The sequence below is a fragment of the Diachasma alloeum genome, unplaced genomic scaffold, assembly GCF_001412515.2.
Source record: "Diachasma alloeum isolate Michigan unplaced genomic scaffold, Dall2.0 Dall_scaffold_00178, whole genome shotgun sequence".
In the NCBI taxonomy this organism is placed as follows: domain Eukaryota; kingdom Metazoa; phylum Arthropoda; class Insecta; order Hymenoptera; family Braconidae; genus Diachasma; species Diachasma alloeum.
Window position 1 is genome coordinate 2,708,848 of NW_021680344.1, and position 20,267 is coordinate 2,729,114.

Here is a 20,267-nt window from a genome sequence, read left to right on the forward strand (position 1 = left end):
TCCCCCCCCCCCCCGCTTCGCGCAGCGTGCTTCAAACTCGACTTCTGCACGATGTGGCATAAAATAGTATAGACCACTCGGGCATAAACTTCGTTTTCAACGAATGTGAATACAGACCTCGCCTTCGGCTCGGCCTGTAAACTTCACATTCGTCGAAAACGAAATTTGTGCCCTTGTACTGTAATGTACTATAAGAATTTGATTAAAATTCGAGTTTAAAATTCATTTGCTATTGATTATCAGTGGGATTTCGACTATTACTGACAACGTTGGTTATAGATTTTAAATAGAATTGGAAATTAATTCAACCAGACTGTCAATTGTGCATTTTTTAATTTTCATGTTCACTGAATTCAATTCTTTAATTTTCGCCAAGGAATTTTCGCTGGAACATGTGGTGGTCTACATTTGAATTAAATAACTTCGTGAAGAATGCGCCCATTTAAATGCATCATATTTCACGTTAGCGGTGTATCAGGAAGTGTATTTAGAGATACATTTTTAACGTACGTTCGTTGGCAGCTGGAATAAATATGTGTAAGTGTACATCACGAGCGGGATGGGGTACAGCAGGGGCTGGAATGCATCAAACAATTTTCAATGTCATTTTATTCCTGAAAGCGAGAGAATTTTGAATCCATTCCAGCCGACGATTTCATGAAGAATTTGTAGGGCAGTATTAGATGCTATTATTTTTAGGGGGAAAGATGATATTTTCTACGGAAGTGATATTAAATTAAGATATTTTTATTTTACAGAAACCTTGATAAATATAATGAAGAATTGAAGGATGAAGAATTTAAGATTGTTATTTTTGTAATAAACATATATAAACATAATAGACACGGAATTTCCCAGATTTTTCATTAATTTTCCCGAATTAATTTTCAGAAATTCAACTGAAATTGACAGTTTCCGCCGATTTCTCCATGAAATTAATCATTTTCAATGACAAAATTCCTTGAAATTTCAGTGTGAATGTTACTTTAAAAAATTTGGCTTAATTTCCCGGAAACAGACATTGAATTCGATTCGATTCAAGGGAAAAAAGTCAACGAAATTTCCAGTTTCTCGGAAAGGTCGAGTCCCATTTTTTTGAGCGGTAAGAAAACGGAAATTCTACAATTTACATGAATTTTCCAGAAAAATGAATATTCACTGCTAAATTCCTTTGAATTTTCAGGCAATTCCTTTAAAATGCTTGGAATCCTAGGAATCTTTGAAGAATTTCCCCGAAAATGCAGAAGAATCTGGAATTTCAGAAGAAATTTCTCTGAATTTTCTTGATTTTTCATTAATTTCTCAACTTTACAGTTCCCACGGATTTCTCCATGAACTTGACAATTTTCAATGACAAAATTCCTTGAAATTACATTGGAAAATTTTAAACAGTGTAAATAACGAAAATTGACTACAGAATGAAGTTGTTTAGCCCGAAATTGCGTTACCATCTGAGTTGATAGTAGTTTCATGCTGAACAAAAAAATCTCTATAACAGCCCATGTATAAGAACCGCCTTCAATCGTTAATAACTTGAAAAGGAAAACTGAAATTTTTTTGAAAAATTCATAGACGATTCACCTGTGATTATAAACATTCTATCTGAATTTCAGATGAATGTCATTATTTACCTTTTTTGCAGGGAACACCTTAAAATTATCGAAATCCTCTCATCGATCCCTCAGAGCTCAAATAAATATTGAAAAGAATTCATTTCGCGGCACCGCACCCCGAAATGAGTTCTCCTTCCCCCACACATTCTCAAATCCATTTAAACCTTCCACTCCTCTGCACCCATAAATAATCAACAAATTTATGCCATTACGGAACTAACATAGCCATGACGTTTGCTGTGTCATGACAGGTAGACAGAATATTAAAGTCCATTCATACCTCCGCGGTAGTGAAGAACTACCGGGAAATAACAAACCGCCGCCCTTTCTATTTCTGGCCATGACATTGCTGTCTCGTTCTACAGCACCCACCAAGGAGGCTTGCAGAACAACTGTATACATACATTCACGGCTGTGAAGACCGCCAGAGGGTCCCAAGTGTTTTTTATTCCTTCGTGAAAAAGAATTCTGTCTGGCACAAGGCGGAATAAATTTTTATCCACCCTGGATTTTCCGTAAATCCAACATTATTTATCCACACTTTGTGCACCTCTTTCGACTCTACCTCTGTATTCAGGGTTTTGTCTCCTTGGCTCTCATTAAAATGATAATGCGCCAGTGCATTATTGATGCAGTTTTTCACCACGAATTTCTGGATGATTTTATTCTCCGTTACACTGTGAAAACCGTTGAGAAAAAGTGAATGAAGTATTTGGAGAAAGAAATGAGACGTCAGGAGGTTGAAACAAGAGATCCGCGAGTGAGATATGTAGAATGTCTCGAGCCCCTATTCAATCTCTGAACACGAAAATATTCATTTTTCAAGTAGCGATTTCAGTGTACAATTTTTTAAAAATCAGACTGACTGATTTTTTGCCATCACTTGCGAGGGTCATATTATTTTTATTGCATGTTTTTCTAATTATTATATTAATTTATATTATTTTCGTTCATTTTATTTTTGTCCATTTCCATCTTCACAGTTAGATTAATTCCATTTTCTCCATTCTTATTCTTATTATCTACGTATTTTTTCCTTTATTCACAAGTTACAATGTTGAATGAAGAGGAATTATGTTAAAGCTCAATAAAGTATTTTTTTTGTGGATAATGATCAATATATTTTTCAATGTCACAACTTCATTATTCTAGAATTTCTCTGTATAACTATGATCATCGTTTTCATTTTTGTGTAATAATAATATTTTCGAGTTTCATGATCTCATTTTAACGAGAAGAAATGAAAAAAAAATGCAAAATAGTGTGGACAGGAATAAATAAAAAAATTAATTTCTTAATGTCTTTTATCTTTTCGAATAATGAAAGAATACCCGTAAATTCCTTTGCTATCCTTGTGGTTCGATAGAATGAATATTATAAACGGCAAAAATTAAAAATTGGCGACTAAAGGTTTTATGCGACTATTATTGTGGAGTAATAAAAAACAGAGAATCCATTCGGAAGCAAATGGCTAATTTATTAGCAATAATAACTACAGTCATTTATCAAAAAAATGCAATTATCCACTTGTTTTTTATTGAGATCGAGATCTTGAAAAAATCCCAACAAAATCCCAATGTTGCAGCATATTCCGATATTTTTTCCATGGTTTTTTCATTTTTCTTTCACTGTTCTAACTTTTTGCACGAAACACCTCAACTTCAGACCTAAAAATGATCAAATTTGGGGGAGCAAACGTCTGAAAAAGGCGTACAAAATTCCTTGAATTCCAAACATTAATTTTGTTTAAAATTTATATCATATATGAATGATTTTCCCCCCATTAATGAATAATATGGAAACGAATTGATGTTTTTGGAGACCTGAGGAATTACATTTTCTATTTTCATTGAGATCATGAAGTTTTAATCACCCGGGGCGCTACGAAAATTCATTGAATAATCAATACTCGGATGGAGAATAAACGTGGAAGCTATCCACCTACAGCAAATATTTTTGAAATTTTGATTTACTTTTAATTAACTTTCATAAACTGTGTGCACACATGCAGGGTCAATATTCATCGCGGCAATTTTTATAACGTATTCATAAATATTAAAGGACTGTTCAGGTTCAGGTGAATTGAGACAATAAATTGTTTTTTTTGTTAATATTCCATCACAAAGATTGCTACACTGTTGAATATTTTACAAGAGTCGGTAAATTTTCAGGGAATACACGAGGATGAATTGAAAGGTAAACTAGCAAATTGAATAAGCATTGGGAAATATAACATTTGACGTTGAGAGAGGACTAAATTTATATTTAAGGAATGTTATTCCTCTTTGAGATTCGCTCGATACCATTCACCCAGCACCAGTGCCGGAGTGTTTACTTCTTCAAACCCATACTTTTCTAGGGTTTCCTTGCAGCGCTCGTACCATTCAGCTACGTTGTCATAACGTGCTATATCGAATCCAACCATCTGGAATTTATTCATTCGTTTGGCTTTAGTCGTATCAACGTAACATGATCGAATTGGGGATATAAATGAGTGAATATTGTCTCTATACGGAAAAAGAAATGGTTTCCTGGGAATTAGGTATTTATTGATATCAAGAAACTTGCACACTCTTGGAAATTTTCCACTGGAATTTCCTCATTTCCATTTTGACATTGAAAATTCATAACTTCACGGAAAAATCTCCGGGAACTGTCAATTTCAGTTCAATTATTTCAGGGAAATGAATGAAAATCAGGAAAGTTCAGAGAAATTTCTTCTTGAATTCCAGATTCCTTTGAATTTTCAGGAAATTTGCAAGTGAACAGTCATTTTCACTTGAAAATTCATAGGAATTTCCGTCTTCCTGTGGTGAGAGAAAAAATTCACTCTGCCGAAAAACTATACGTTCCAAGTTAGAGTATTTAACGGAGTGGAACTAATTTACTTGAGAGAAATTAACCAACTTGATAGAAGGAAATTTAATATCTTTCACAAAAATTAAATTTTTGTCGTGATCATCAGAAATATCCATAGAAGAATTCGAACTGTTGGCAGGAAAAAATATAATCTATTGTACGACAATCATTTGATCTGAGAGAACTCCATAGGTTTATACCATAGAAAGAATAAATTGACGAGGAAAGAATATTTTTTTCCCAAAAAAAATTGTCCCCTCGACAATGTTTCGGTGGAAACTTTCTTTTTTGTCCACAAGTAAATTGATTCAACACTACAAAAAATGTAAATTCCTTGAAATTCCAGTGGAACAATAACACAACAAAATTATCCAAAAAGTGTATCTCAAATCCACTCAAACAAATGTAAAAATTTCAACAATTCCCGGAAACAAGTAAAAATTCACTGCATTCATCACGAAATTTCCGCCATATTTTATGCCGAATGTCTCGAAGAATTCTTCAAAATTTTCGTAATATTCAAATAAAATTTCTCACTTCTGCAAAATGTGTGCTGATGGCAATCGAAAAATCGGCAATGGTCAAATGATCGCCAGCGACAAAGTCGTTGCCCTCCAAAAAAGTATTCAAAATTTCGAAAGCCCTCTCAATCCCCGCAATGCTCTCCTCACTAACTTCATCAGTCATTCCGAATATAACTGGAATCTGCAAGTAATTAAAAACCTCCATCAACTTTGGATGACCTGTTACAGCTCGTAAATATGGCTTTTATTCAAACTGGACGCACGTAAGTATTGAAGATTCCCATCCAGAGCTTGGAGATATCAAAGTAAATTCTTTCATCAACTATTCCCTTTTCCTTGGGATCCTTTGGATAGAGAGAATCATTTTTCGCGTATTTATTCACCAGATACGCCATAATTGCTCGACTGAAAAACCATTCGAGCTTTATCAACGTGTTTTCACAAGAATTCTATTTTTCTTTCAGACAAGTTTTGGAGTTCTACCTCTCGGATAAGATAAATCCATGGTCGTCAATAGTTGGTATCGTATGCTGTGGACTTATCTGGAAGAGAATCAAACCTTCTGAATCAACAAACATAGATACTGTTTGGGGGAGGGGAGAGGGAAATGAAGGAAAACATTTACCTTCACGAATTCGGGATCGTGTTGCTCGCCTTTGGTTACGTCGATGACTTTTAAATTGAGGTGAATACCCAGAGCTTTTGCCAGGAGAATGACAGCACGGACGGGTGGACTCAACGGAAAGTAGTACAGGTCAATCGTCATTTCTCTTATTTATCTAAAAAATCGGACAGAATGAACAGCGAAGGAAAAATGCAATTCTGTGTCAGACGCGGGTTTCAAAGGTCTTGAGGGTCAAATGAAGGTCATAAGGGCTTAAATGAGGGCCATAAATTGATGCTTGACCCTCATGTAATCAGCATGATAGTTATCTATAGTATCAATAGAATCATGAGTTTTATGAGATTTTTTTTGTTCATATTTACATTTCGATGAACATTTGGAGCTTTTTAACAGCGTGAACCGGTGGACTAGTAGTACAGGTCAATTGTCTTTTTTCTTATTAATCTACAAAATCAATATTGTTACGGTGAGGTGGGCAGAATGGACATCGAGAGAAAATTGAACTTCTGAGTACAAACCAATTGTCATTTTATTGTAATATGAAACATCCACATTTTTACCACGAGTGTGGCGAAACGCACGGCGAGGGGAAAAAGAACTTTTGAGTCAGACATGGGTTATAAGGACCATGAGGGTCCAATGAAGATCATAAAAATTTCAAGCCTAACACTAATTCCACTCTCACTCCTCAATGTGAATACATTCTGCTCTTCTTCATTAACCAATGAAAAATGCTATTTATTGTTTCTGAATGCACAAATATTTCATCAATACCCATCGTTCATTATAATTTCACGTAATTAAACAAGTTAGTTTGATAACATCACGTCATTTCAATATATAAACCAATGAAAACTAACTATTGAAATTCACATTCAATTACCAGTATCCAATAATCCAACGTGAAACATGGAACTATAAATTACCAACCTGATGATTCAATAGACCGTAATTTCCTGTTGTAAATACTTTTATTCAAATTTTCAACTCTGTAACTCGTTGAGAGCACCAGCAGCAGCAGGCAGTGACACTTGAATGTGCCCGTTCTATTGTTATCCCCTGAGGAATATTGTTGTCTCTATTCGTATTATTTTTTTGCCTCGTACTCTTTATTTTTAAATGGAAATGTGCATCGAGGAATACATCGCGGAGTGAAACGTTGACGGAATGAATTCGCATTGTTTTCCACCCCTCGCCCCCCCCCGTCCAAGCATCAAGAGAGGGTGAAATGTAAACGGCTAGTGCAAGTGCGCAAGCCAACTGAGTTCCGCCAGCGTTACCATGACGATGTGTTTCGAAACAATGAGGTGGAAAAAATTGCACAGAGACGCATAACATTTCATGATATTACTGGAAGGTCTCGATTTATCGACTGCACATATGGTTATTTAAAGATTGTAGTGTTGTCTATGGAAAGACAAGTTTTCATTCATGTGAATGATTTTTTTTATTAATGACCTTCTAACTTTAATGACCTTCATGACCTTCAAAAGGCTTTCATGAACTATATACGACCTTCACGATTCTGGTGTTACCGTATTAACCTTCGTAAAAGCCATATGAGGCCTGTTTACAATCTATATGACCCTCATATGACCTTCATGACTTCATGTAACCCGCATATGACTTCATATAGTCCCCGTCAGCTCGTTAGAATCATCTGCATTGTATTTTGATACCCGCTCCTGCACTCGGGCCCCACAAAAACATTCACATTTTGTCTGACATCTTCGGTATGAACTCTGGAATAGAACTCTAAATCCAGAGTTCAATCATGTTTATCAAATTTAATTCCCTGTTTCTTAGAACCACCAGTTTCTTACATTCAGTATCTTGGCTCTGCAAATCTGAAACTTTTTTTCGCCGCATTCTAATTACTACACCTGCCTCTCTCATCGGACCCTCGAGAGCTGGATCCTTGAGATCCTTTAGATCATCTTCTTGTGTGACCTTCAAGAGTCGTAACAACATTTCTGAGCCACTCTCACAGCATGGACATTCAGCAGTGGGACACCTTGTGCATGCACGTGGCATATATGCTACATATATTTTATGTACATGGAGATTATATGTTATGGATATTGAGAACATACATAACAACATATATCTCGCCTATATTTCCACTGCATATATAAGCAGTATATAATCGAATATTTATGCAATATATGTGGAATATATTTTACATCTAGGCCACTTATAAATGACTTATATTTTACGTATATTTCAGAATATATTTTTGAATATATGACATATATACTACATACAGCATTTTTGGCCGAACTATATGCGCTATGATTACGATATATGTCACACGGAGAGAAATTTTTGATAAAAATTATCTTACCGTTCTGTAAAAGTGTATCATGAGTCATCGTTTCTTCATTTCTATCCCGAAATTTAGTAAAATTAATATATGATGATCAAATTTTATTCTACGTTAGAGAAATTTTATCGTGATAAAAATAAAAATTACCGTGCCGGTAGCGTAAAAATTACTGTACCGGTAGGGTAAAATTGACCAATCGTTCTAGAATTTTTGTTGTTATCTACATAAAAATTACTGGACTGGAAGGGTAAAATTTGTTATGCGTGAGGATAAAATTTCTCTAACGTAGAATAAAATTTGATCATCACATATCAATTTTTACGAAATTTCGGGATAGAAATGAGGAAACGATGACTCATGATACACCTTTATAGAACGGTAGGGTAATTTTTATCAAAAATTTCTCTCCGTGCACATATATGTCTACATTTTTTTCCGTGCGGGATACATACAGGGCAATCAATTAAGACCCGTCGAGTTCAGTGTTGATTGCATTTCTCGGCAATAATGTAACACGATATAAAATACAGTTGGCTAGTTTGAGAGCACATTTGATAATTGAATGCGGAAACAGCTCCAACCACCGAATAGAGCGCCCAATGCCAGCAACAATTCATGTATGTTGTGTTGCCACTGCCGGTAAACTGACCTCACTCACACACACACACACGCACACATGTACTGGGTAAATGATAAAGAGGGCTATAGCCAGTCGGTCTCAAAACCGAGTGCGAGGGAAAGAGTTTAAATCATGATTGGTGATTAAAGTGAAACTCCCGGTCGTGCATCATCCAACGATTGCACGCATTTCGATGTGGTCTATGGGGCTCACATTTAACGCACGTAATCGACCGATATTTACACAGTTACTGTTTCCCATATTAATCTATTGGTGCAATAGCCTGCATTCAACATTCATCTTCCACGGAGAAATTATTACGAAAATCAAAATAATTGATTTGGAAATTATTTTGAATTTATTTTTTTTCCTTCAAATGACAATAGAAAATTTATATCGCGTGAAATCAGTGGATCCAATTGCCAAAATCTCTAGTCAACTTTTTCACCGATCGATTTAACGCATGGTAACAGGTGCACGCAAACAGGTGGCACCACGGACCAATTGCCCTGAAATATAAATGAAAAAGCCGAGATTCAAATGGGCTTTCATTTGACAATGGCGAATAAATGCCAGTGAATTTATGATATGTTATAAATATAAGTTTCCACGCTGGTGTGTTATAAATTTTGGTGCACCATGGTTATCAGCAATCATAAAAAGAATAAAAATAAAAAGAATGTAAATGTAAACAGTGAGTTACATAAAGTAAATATGACTACGGGTTTTTCCAAAAAAGAGGATAAGAGGGAATTCGAAATTTGTTGATGTCAGATTTGATGAATGAAATCTGATAAACAAACGGACAATTGCATCTTTTTTATAAATGTAGAGTTATTGTTGCTAATGAATTAGCAATTTGTTTCCGAATGGGTTCTCTTTTTTTATTGTTAATTCACTATTCTCCTCTTCGATTTTTTCATGTCATAGCACTATCATCAATTGAAATGTCACCAAAATTTTGCGAATTATTTCGTTCTATCGAATAATTCTACATTCAGACCCTCTCAAGACTCGAATTCGTTTTCAGTCCGGGTTTAATCAAGGTTTGATCAGTGTATAGCCGGGATTTAATCAGGGTTTATTCAGGATTTAACCAGACTTTAACCCAGGTTCTGTCAGAAGTTAGTCGGGACCATGAATCAATATGAATAGGTATTCAGCCTAATAGAATGGTGCCTGAGTTTAATAGAGATAGAGATTTTAATATAAAAAGCTCATGACGGTATTGTGTAACTTGATGAGCAATGATGCTGTTCTCACAATTTTTCCACTTAATTAAGAAGGCATTTAAATATACTCCTCAAGCCCTGATTTAATTGCTATTACTGATGATTCTTTCAGTAATCATAACAAAGCCGATTTTTTCTTTCAAATCGCATAAACGATGTGCTGTAACTCAACAACGGATTTTGAAACCCCCATCAAATTCTGATAAAATCAAGAGGGTATTGTCATCAATTTTTTGAGCCATGACTAATTCCATTTTGATGACAACTTTTTGAGTGATCGTGGAAAAATCGATTTTTGGAAAAATATCAATTTTTTCGAATCTGCATGAAAAATTGAATTGTAATTGGTATCAATGGATAGAACTTATCAGTCTGTATTCATGGAAAAAATTGATTAAATTCGATTGATCCGTGATAAGAAAATATCCGTTCGGAAGCAATAAACATGAAAATCATGAATACAATATGAATAAAATGCCTTTACGAAAATATAATTGATATAATCAAGTATTGGCACTCGATGAGAAAGAGGGAGGGACAATATAGATAGTACTCCGTCGTTATACTGCCTTGATTTACCGGGCTCGACCTGCGAGGGGAGTGGGCAATGCTCTAAATCGTGATAGTCTGGCACGATCCTCTCTCCCCCAAACCTACTATTCCTCATCCCCTCACGTATACCACTCATTTCTATCCCTTTGTACCGATTGCATCGCGGCCAATCGCCATAACCATAATTTCCCATCATCTGCAATTATTTTCAATATCCACGTTTACTCCATTTTTTTATTCACCCGTTGAAAATCTTTTTTTTATTCCGCGAAAAATGTCGTTATCTTGATGGGTCATGCGCAATTCTGAATATATCTTTTTTTATGGAGAGATAAAATTGATTCACAGAGCGATAGAAAAAGAGAAACAAATGTAAAAAAGTTTTATTGATTTTTTTCCTATTTATTTCTGTTTTCTTGACGCATATATGAAGCTTGCGGCCTTCATATGACCTCTATGACCCTCACATAACCTTTATATGACTTTATACAATTCTCATGAGATCTTTATGGCCCTTCTATAACCTTCAGAATTTTCATATCCCCTCCATGAACCTCATACGACCCTTAATGCTGTCATATGACGTTCACGACTCTCATAAAACCCTCATGACACCTGTTTATGACTTTCATTACCCTGATAAAACCCTGATGAAACTTTCTGAAGACCTCCATGACCCTCACATAACCCTTATGTGACCTCGTATAAACCTCACGAAACCTTCATATTACCCTCACGCCCCTCATATAACCCATGGCCCCCATCTAAAACTCATGACCCTGATACGAACCTCATGAGACCTTCATTTAACCCTCACGACCTCCACGTAACCCTCATGAGACCTTCATCTAACCCTCACGACCTCCATGAAACCCTCATATGACTTCGACACAATTTTTGGTGCTCTGTTTTTTTTCCACCAAATTTTTCACGCATTCCAAATAATAATTCCGTAACCCCATAATTATTCGGTATTCACTCGGCTTATGAATTTTGCAGGCATTTAATTTGTAGAACACGATGAAAATCGGCTTAAACGCACTGATATACGGTAGGAGGCCAGGTTGAGAAGTGAGTGATAACGAGGTATATACATACACTTTTGACGTTGTATAAGTGGAATATAAACCGAGGGATGAAAATCATGTACACAATTTACCCTGCCCTCCCCTCCCGCCCTTCCCCCCCCCCCCCTCCATAAACGCTACTTTACTATGCCTGGCATTCCAGCGTCAAAAAATTGTACGTAAACACGTTTCAGCCATGAAAATAACTCGAGAAGGAAAGGGGGAGAATAAAACGTGAAAAACACCTGAAAAAAAGAAAAATATTGAGTCATATTTTTTTTCTCTTGGTCTGTTCTATTCTGTTCTGTTATATTTTTTTTACTCTTTCCCGTGTTTCATTCATTTTTCTTCCACTCTCAACCTGAAAAAGAGAATAAGAACGTCCGGGTTATTCGTTTAATGTGGGTTTTGTCCGGGGCTATAATATTTTTTTAAAATCCTCTCTCCTTCTTCGGGGGGGGGGGAGGGTCTTATGTATCACGGTCATGTGCGCACCTTCTAATCGCTTCTAAAGCGGTAACCACGACTTTTCCACACCAAGTAACGTCAAACGATTTCTCGGGTATGTGTTCGTGTATTTTTCCCGCACCCCTCACCCCGCCCCTTTTCCACCGCCTCCGAGGTTTCAAATAAAGAGAAAAAATAAATGCTGCGGCACTGAAAACTCCCCCTCGGGCCATTCACGCTCCCTTATTTATTTTCGACGGTAGCCTATAAAATTCGATTGCAGTGTATCCAGCCTTGAAATCAGTTTAATCGCGGAAATCAGGCATTTGGAATTGAATTGGGTGTCTTTATGACTGAATAATGTGATCTATTACGGGATAGCGGGGAAAAAATGGACCTATCATCGCAGCGAAGAGTTATAAGGGCCGTAAAGGTTATGAGAGTCAAATGGAGGTCATGGGAAAGATCATAAGGATCGGATCAAGGTCGTAAGAAGACTTATAAGAGTCAAATAAAAATCAAATATAGGTTATGCGGGTTATGAAAGTTGATCGAAGTTCATGGAAAACTTATAAGGGTCAAAGAAAGGTTTAATGAAGGTTTAATGAAAGGTTTAATGGCAGCGAAGAGTTGTAAGGGCCGTAAGGGTTATGAGGGTTAAATGGAGGTCAAATGGAGGTCAAAGAAAGGTTTAATGAAGATCACAAGAGTCAAATCGAGGTTCTAGGAAAGGTCATAAGGGTCAAGTCAAGAAGGTCATAAGGGTCTTGTGACCCTTAGAATATTCATGAGGGCTTCCAAGAAGAGTTAGTCCGAGGAGTAATTTGTGATAACGATGGGACAAAATGGACACTTGATTCAGACATAGGTTATGAGGTTTATAAGGGTCGTGAGGGTCAAACATCATGGAATTGACATATTAATGAAAAATAATTATGCAATCATGAATAATAATTATACAATTGATAACAAATATATCTTATGAACTTTATGACCCTGGCAACCCTCATAAGGGTTCTGGGGGCCAATTTCATGAGATATTTCAAGAAAAGTGCATGCATGAAATTGTCAGTTGCAGTTGATAACAATTTTGAATTTAAATACCGAAAATTGGCAGGATTGATTGGATGAATTTTAATAAGTATATTCACTTTTAATGGAATGATATAAATTATTGCGTGTTCATAATTAATTAAAATCCCCACGAACTAGATCATTTGAAAAGTCGTGTCAGATTTTTCAACCCTTCTCATGTCTCTCCCTCGGCGCAACTCAAGGGACATTATTTATGTATCACATATACTGGCGAAGGAACACAACGTGAAATAGAATTTCCCTCAAGCTCCAGAGAACCGTATGAACAAACGTATTTATTTTTATCGTGAGAGGAGTTCACCTGGGTGTACACCGTTTTCTATGAGAAAAGAAGTTGCGGTTAACTCGGCACTAGCTGAGAGTCAATGCCGCTGTCTTCTCTTGTTGGCCCATTGCGAGTTCCCTCGCTCATCCCCAAATCTTCTTTTTCCACTCTCTTTTTATTCTCCTCAATGCTCGTGGAGGAATGAATACTGTGTACTGTATGAGAGCTCTGATTTTAATGGCTTGTTACGTCGAGTATTTCGTTACTGTGGGAATTATTATTTTGTCTGGGATTTTGGGGACTGTACCAGAATAATTTCATTATCCCTGATGTTCGGGCGAAATTTGTCATTAGTGAATCGATTTTATCTCAAAATTCATGAAGTGCAGTGGGAGTTTACTGTCCCCTGCAACTAGTCATGTTTTTGGAATGAATGAGTTCATTAAAATGCACATTCGTCATGACGAGAACTCCACGAAATATGAAATTACTTGCACACTGAGAGAAAAAATTTGCTCTGCCGAAAAGCAGTACATTCCACGTGAGAATATTTGATAGAGTGGAACAGATTTACTCGAGGGAAATTAACCAACTGGATAGAAGGAAATTTAATATCATTCACAAAAATTAAATTTTTCTCATGATCATCAGATACACTGTTAGAAATTTCTTGAAATTTCAGTTACAATGTCATCTGATTTTTCAATGTTGAGAGTTTGAATTCGATTTCAAATGAAAACGTTCAGAAAATTTCTCATTCATCTTGAAAATTCAAGAAAATTGGATTTTTCATGTTAAAGAATCATTGATTTTTCAATAAAAGCTTGAATTTTCAAACTCATCGTGAAAATTGAACATCACATACAATTGAATTTTCAATTGTTTGAAAATTCAGAGAAGTTACTGCCTGAATTTTCAAAATTTTCAAGGTTTTTCAGTGCCGTATGGACCTGAAAATCGAGAATTACTTGAATATTCAAGAAATTAGCGTCAATGAAGAATTCTACAGAAATTTCATGTAACTTTGTCATTGCTAAAAATTTCAAGCTTTTTCACTTGAAATTTCAAGAGTAATTTTCTAACAGTGTGTATCCCTAGAAGAATTCGAACTGTTGGCAGAAAAAATTTCATATTATACGACAATCATTCGATCATATCATTTCATATTATACGACAATCGTTCGATCTGAGGAAAGTCCATAGGTTTATACCATAGAAAGAATACATTGACGAGGAAAGAATATTTTTTTCCCAAAAAAATTGTCACCTCGAAATTATTTAGTTTTGCCAATAACACAGTCTTCGGCAAGAAAATTGTAGTTTCCCCTTGAAATTATCATTTGTTCCATGTAAATTATCAGTGTTTATTGGACAAATATGTGGACTACTCAATAACATTCACTTGATAAAACCGGAGCCTCATATAATTCTCTGGAGGACGAATGTATTTATCCGAAAGACGTATAAATGTCTCACGAGAACAATTACTACTACGAAAATTATCAAGTTTTGGTGGAAACTTTCTTTTTTGACCACAAGTAAATTGATTCAACGCGACAGAAGATCTCTTCAGGGGAACATTTAATTTTTCGGCAGAACTCATTTTTCCTCTCAGTGTAGTTTTTCTAATAGATACGACACGAATGTAATTATTCCTATAAATATGTTTTTATATTAATTTATTCGTCACTTGATTATAATCTGAACAACTCTAAAGTAAGTGCCACTATTTACCCATAAAAATACTCGTAATGCGATAAAATTGTAGTCGTTCAGGCCGACCCCCGCAGTTTTTCACTATAAAATCCCAAACGATCAGCGTTAAAGCCTAAAATTTCAGTGAATCAATCTTGAATATTCCCTTTACGACCTGTACACCTGGTATACTCTCACTAACTCCCCTTCCGAGGTTTAGTATCACGACAGTCAGCCTCACTCGTCACGCAAATGTGTATACAGACCCCGGGCGACTTCCTGCTATCGTTATGCCGTGTATTTTGTTTGTTAATAATTCGTCGCGGTAGTATGAACGCGATCGTGAAATGCAGCCACCCCTCGCCGACGGAATTCCTAGTGGTTATGGTTCGGTTTGGTGAATACGGTGACGCGAACATCCACACACTGTTTCCGCACGGGGGTGCTTTGTAAAATTGCTGCCTTGGAAATAATGAAAAAAATTATGAAATTGCAATGTTTTTGCAACTCCTCCAGCTATGAGGCGGAGGTTACATCACTCTCAATCAGGGAAATTTTCATATCTCCGAAAAGATAATGAGCTATTGAAAAAAATTATGCACGGGGAGAAATTTTCAGTAAAAGTACGGAACAATTCACGTAATCCGCAATGGAGAATCGCTTTCCGGAATTTCTTATAAGAATGGAAGAGAAGAAATCGGAACCGTTCAGTGAATTCGCAGGTTCATCACCAGAACAAAGTACGAAATTGTCACGTAATTTTTCCCGAAGAATTAAAATCTTAAAGAAACTTATTATGTTTCCAAAATCAAAAATGCTTGAACGTTTGTAATGACACAATTTTCCATTGAATGTCCCGCGTCAATTGATCTGGATGAGTGAAAGAATTTATTAATTTCTCCAAAAGTGCCGCTCGTGATTTGGCGAGTCACTTCGCACCTTACTCAATTGAACTGGCTCTCTTGCTTCCTGACCTTTACCGTGCACGGTTTGTTTACTCATTACTCCTTGTATTTGTTCGTTCAATTGTATTTGGAAGTATTGAGCAAATTATATTTATTTAGTCATTTCACATAATCCTGAGTAGAAATTTCACTCAGTTAGCTTGAGTCTAGATCAGTTTTAGGTCCAATACTGGTCAGAATTTATTGATTACACTTTCGGATCAAGATCTGATGAGATTCTGAATGGAGTATCGGGATCTAATGTGGCAGAGTGCATTGTGATCCTATTTTGGTCAGTCAAATCTCGACTAGATCCGTATCGAATCCGGTACTGCTCAGAAAGATCGGATCCTACAATTTTGACCGGGCATGGATTCAAACAAGCGTTACATTTCTGATCCTAAACTGGTGGAAGTTAGTTTCTACAGGGAAGTCTCTTATTCTATCTTATTCTCTTATTCTATTTGAATTTCCACTCGGGAATAGTGTCTCCCTTTAAGATTTAAGGAACAGATATTTTTATATACAAATTGCGTAATATTAAAAATACAAAATAAGAATTTATTTGGAACTAAAGTATCAAAAACAAACTAGAATATTGTGACCTCCTCATTTGGAATATTCAAATAAATAACTAAGGTAAATGATATCATGTCCAATTCATCTGATTTCACGAAATAAAATAGTAATTAAATAAATGAATACATAAAACATCACACGTTCAACAATTTTTATGAAGCTAGTTGAGTCAATAGTTGAGAAAAAATTACGGAAGAACTTGTTGTCCCCACAGCAGTGAGTCATCAGACGAAAGGTTAATTTTTACGAAAGAAATCGTAGAATTTACGTGGCCATTCTTACAATTTCAGTTCTGACTCACACTTTTTATTGAATTTTACTTCGTTCGCGGATTACATTTCGAAACGTATTTTTCTTTTTTTTTTCTGGTAATTTTTATTGAATTTTCCTCTCCGTGTGGGTGATAAATCCAATCTTGCTTGAAAGTACGTATAATTTCAATAGCTCCAACAATCCCACCGAATTCATTTCACCCCCTCCACTCACCGCCAAGAAACCTCCCCTCCATCATAACCCAACCCAAAATAACTAACAGCCGGGGGTCCTCAAGCCACTTGATTTCTACCTAATAAAACGTTACGAGAGACATAAAGTGATGCGATGATACATCACACTGGATAAAAGTGAGAGCCACACGGGCAAGAGCCCGAGCCGGCTGCAGAGACCAGGGAGAAACATTGTGAGAAAACGTGGGAGACAAACAGCAGGAAAAAAAACAACCTAAGAAGTCTCGTGTGCACCGAGAGGGATGCAGGGCCACGCGGGTGACGGGTCGGAGTGAGCCGGCGATTCTGTTACCTACGCGCAGGCGCATCAGACGCCCTCCCCCCTTCCTCCACCCATGACGACGGGTAGCACCCTCCCACGGGGTTGAGAGTGTTACTCTCTTTGGGAGAACGCGCCGTGTCGAGATATCCAGTAGTTGACTTGTGCGGGTCGTGGTACGATCATCAGTTCTCCGGGTGATAGTGCCTAGAAATCGCAGATATTCGTCTAGTAAATCGGTGACAGGTACGACAAATCGACGATCATTTGACAGCAAGTGAATATTTCCCGACAATCTTTCAGTTCATCCCCTATATTTTAGTCTATTGTAAATAGACTAAACGCCCTCGTGTGTGATTCTGTGGAAATCAGTGCGATGCAATCACTTCCCTCGTAATAGTGTCAGTGTCAAATTGAATTCCTCAACTCATCAGAGTAAAAAGTTGGTCGGTTTAACCCACCGGGAAGAAGTGGAGTACTGAAAGAGACAGGCGTCACGACGAGAATTACATAAAGACCCCGAAAGGAGGAAAGAACATCAGGAAGAGATGCACAAAGGGACGAGCACGGTGAAGCTGTAATCTTTCGCATCTCGCTGTAGTCGAGGGATAATTATTTTTAAACCAAAGTGGTACGGAATTGTTATTTTCATCTGTGCTTTATGCCCTGAGATGTTTTTACCTGAGTTGATTGTTGTTTGAATGAATGAAAAGTGATTAAATGCCAGGCACTGAATCACTTTGTGACGCTGTTACAGTTGGCTTGCTGTAATACCCCCATCATACCACCCTGGACTCGTCATCAGTTATGTTTGAATAGTCAAATCGCTTGACATCGACCAACTACTCAAACCCTCATAACCCCGAATCCCTGCTAATTTCAAGGTTTGCACAGAGGTTTGAGCAAATTTGACATTGCTGCGTGACAGAAGGTCTGGTCGTAGCGACGGGATAGTTTCCCCAATGAAGCTTGACTTCAAACGTTTCGATGTCAATCATCGTCCGGTCGAAAAACGTCTGCAGATTTCAAAGTGTCACCGGGATGAAGTCCTTCAAGACCAAAATAAACATCGAAATGCTCGCCTTCGAAGGCTTCTCCGGAGAGATTAAGAAGCGATGTTAGAGGGGATCGAGAGAACCGGAGAATTTATCGTGATAATTTATTTGCCTATGTACGAGTACAACGTGAGACAGGGATTGATGAGCCAGGGTGTGGGGTGTACACTGGGTTCAATTGATTCGACTTTAACGAGCTGTGCCCCGCGAGAATCCAGGCGCCTCTGATAATCATTGGTATACCTTGCTTAATTGAAACCCCTCCCTCTGTTTCGCCGGTGAGTTGATGAGTCGTTCTTCTGCATCGGGCGTTCAGGACGAAATATTAGGATTATCTCATTGAAAATGATGTAGTTCTGGTGATGATCCTTTTGACTGTTGATCAATGATGAAATGTAACCCTTGAGGCATCCCTTCAGAAATTTGATTAACCATGCTTCGTTGTGGGATAGAAGTCCTTGGTTAAGCTTACTCTTCTTGAGAAGGCCTCAACCAGATCGAGAAAACATTTTTCATAATTATATATGATAATCGTTTGTGTACGTTGATCAATTGAAATCCCTCCCTCTGTTTCACCGGTTGATGAATCCGTCTTCTGCATCTAGCGTTCAGAATCGAATCCTAGGGTTATCTCATCAAAAATGATGTAGCTATGGTATTGATCCTTTTGACTGTTGATCAATGGCGAAATGTAACGTTTGAGGCACTCCTTCCGAAATTTGATTAGCCAAGTTTCGTTGTGGGATAGAAGTTCTTGGTTGAGGTAACTCTTCTTGAGAAGGCATCAACCAAATCAAGAAAACATTTTTTCATAATCATATCTGACAATCGTTGGTGTACCTTGCTCAACTGAAACCTTTCCTCTGTTTGGCCTGTGAGTTGATGAATCCGTCTTCTGCATCTGGCGTTCCGAACTGCATCCTAGAGTTATCTCATCGAAAATGATATAGTTATGGTAATGAACATTTTGACTGTTGATCAACGGTGAAATGTAACGCTTGAGGCATTTCTTCAGAAATTTGATTAGCCATGCTTCGTTATGGGATAGAAGTTATTGATTTCTGTAATTCTTATCGGCAGGAGTTCACGCTCTTGTCACATATTTCACGTTAGTATATACCTGGTTTAAGTACAGTCCCTACTCTCCCATATTGTCGGTATACAGTTTTCTTCTTTTTACTTGTTGCATCTCGTGCCACTTGCCCTAGTATGATGGTGACGGAACAGATTTACGTTTTACACGTTTTATACCTTTTGATATATACCAGCACGTGGCTTTAGCTTCTTTTTATGAGCCTACACTGGCCCTTTCATGTTACGATCAATGAAAAACAAGAAACATTACCTTTTTTTATGTTGAGTTCAGGCTGTTTGCCTGCTTGTGATTTATGGTAGGTAACAGGTATCCTCCAGATCGCCACCAGTGATGATGCTTCTGGTGAATGTCAGTCAAAAATCAGTAAATGCTATCAATTTAATACCCCAGTCGTCCGATTACTCCGTTTATTCAGCAAACAGTATTCCATCACCCGAAGATAACTCAGAAAACAATCGGTCTGAATCCGAAACCAATTGGAATTCGATAGAAATTCAATACTATCAGATTCCCGCTTATTCTGACCAGCATCTACCGAATCGCAGCCGTCTAATGGAGGAGACTCAATCCACAGTTCGGTTTCTTGTTCCACGATTGGTCTCACCCCACCACCCCCAGACACCATCCCTAAACCACTTAAACCCTGACAACACTGTTGATCTTGTTGTTGTCTCTCGTGTTGCTGAAGGACGAAGTTTAATATAGACTTTGACTGGAAACCAGATTATTCAATCTAATGTATTTGTCGTCGAGACACTTGTGATCATCAATCACTGCGCGCCTGGGGGTTGGCTCGAGCAGGCTGAGGAAAATGTTGGTTCTTTCGAGTCGAACAAAAAGCTCTCTGGCAATGACAAATTGATACTTGGTTGGAAAATGAAGGAGGATTTTTGATGTTGGTGGGGGGGG

The 20,267-nt window shown here is 37.2% G+C and overlaps 2 protein-coding genes across 2 annotated transcripts in view; one reads left to right on the plus strand and one right to left on the minus strand.

Moving 5' to 3' along the window:
- Nucleotides 1–3,708: 3,708 nt before the first annotated feature.
- LOC107039458 (glutathione S-transferase 1-1) lies at nucleotides 3,709–6,790 on the minus strand. Its single transcript, XM_015259076.1, has 6 exons — nucleotides 6,552–6,790; nucleotides 5,622–5,775; nucleotides 5,480–5,538; nucleotides 5,260–5,401; nucleotides 5,010–5,177; nucleotides 3,709–4,038 (listed from the first exon to the last, which is right to left on the minus strand). Exons 2-6 carry the CDS (start codon nucleotides 5,760–5,762, stop codon nucleotides 3,889–3,891), a joined length of 660 nt encoding a protein of 219 aa, XP_015114562.1. The 5' UTR covers nucleotides 5,763–5,775; nucleotides 6,552–6,790; the 3' UTR covers nucleotides 3,709–3,888.
- Nucleotides 6,791–17,570: 10,780 nt separating this feature from the next.
- LOC107038478 (acid sphingomyelinase-like phosphodiesterase 3b) overlaps nucleotides 17,571–20,267 on the plus strand; it is a 36,859-nt gene continuing 34,162 nt past the window's right edge. Inside the window, exon 1 of the mRNA XM_015257581.1 lies at nucleotides 17,571–17,838. The gene's annotated coding sequence lies outside the window, so the exon portion shown is untranslated. The remainder of the gene's footprint in view (nucleotides 17,839–20,267) is intronic.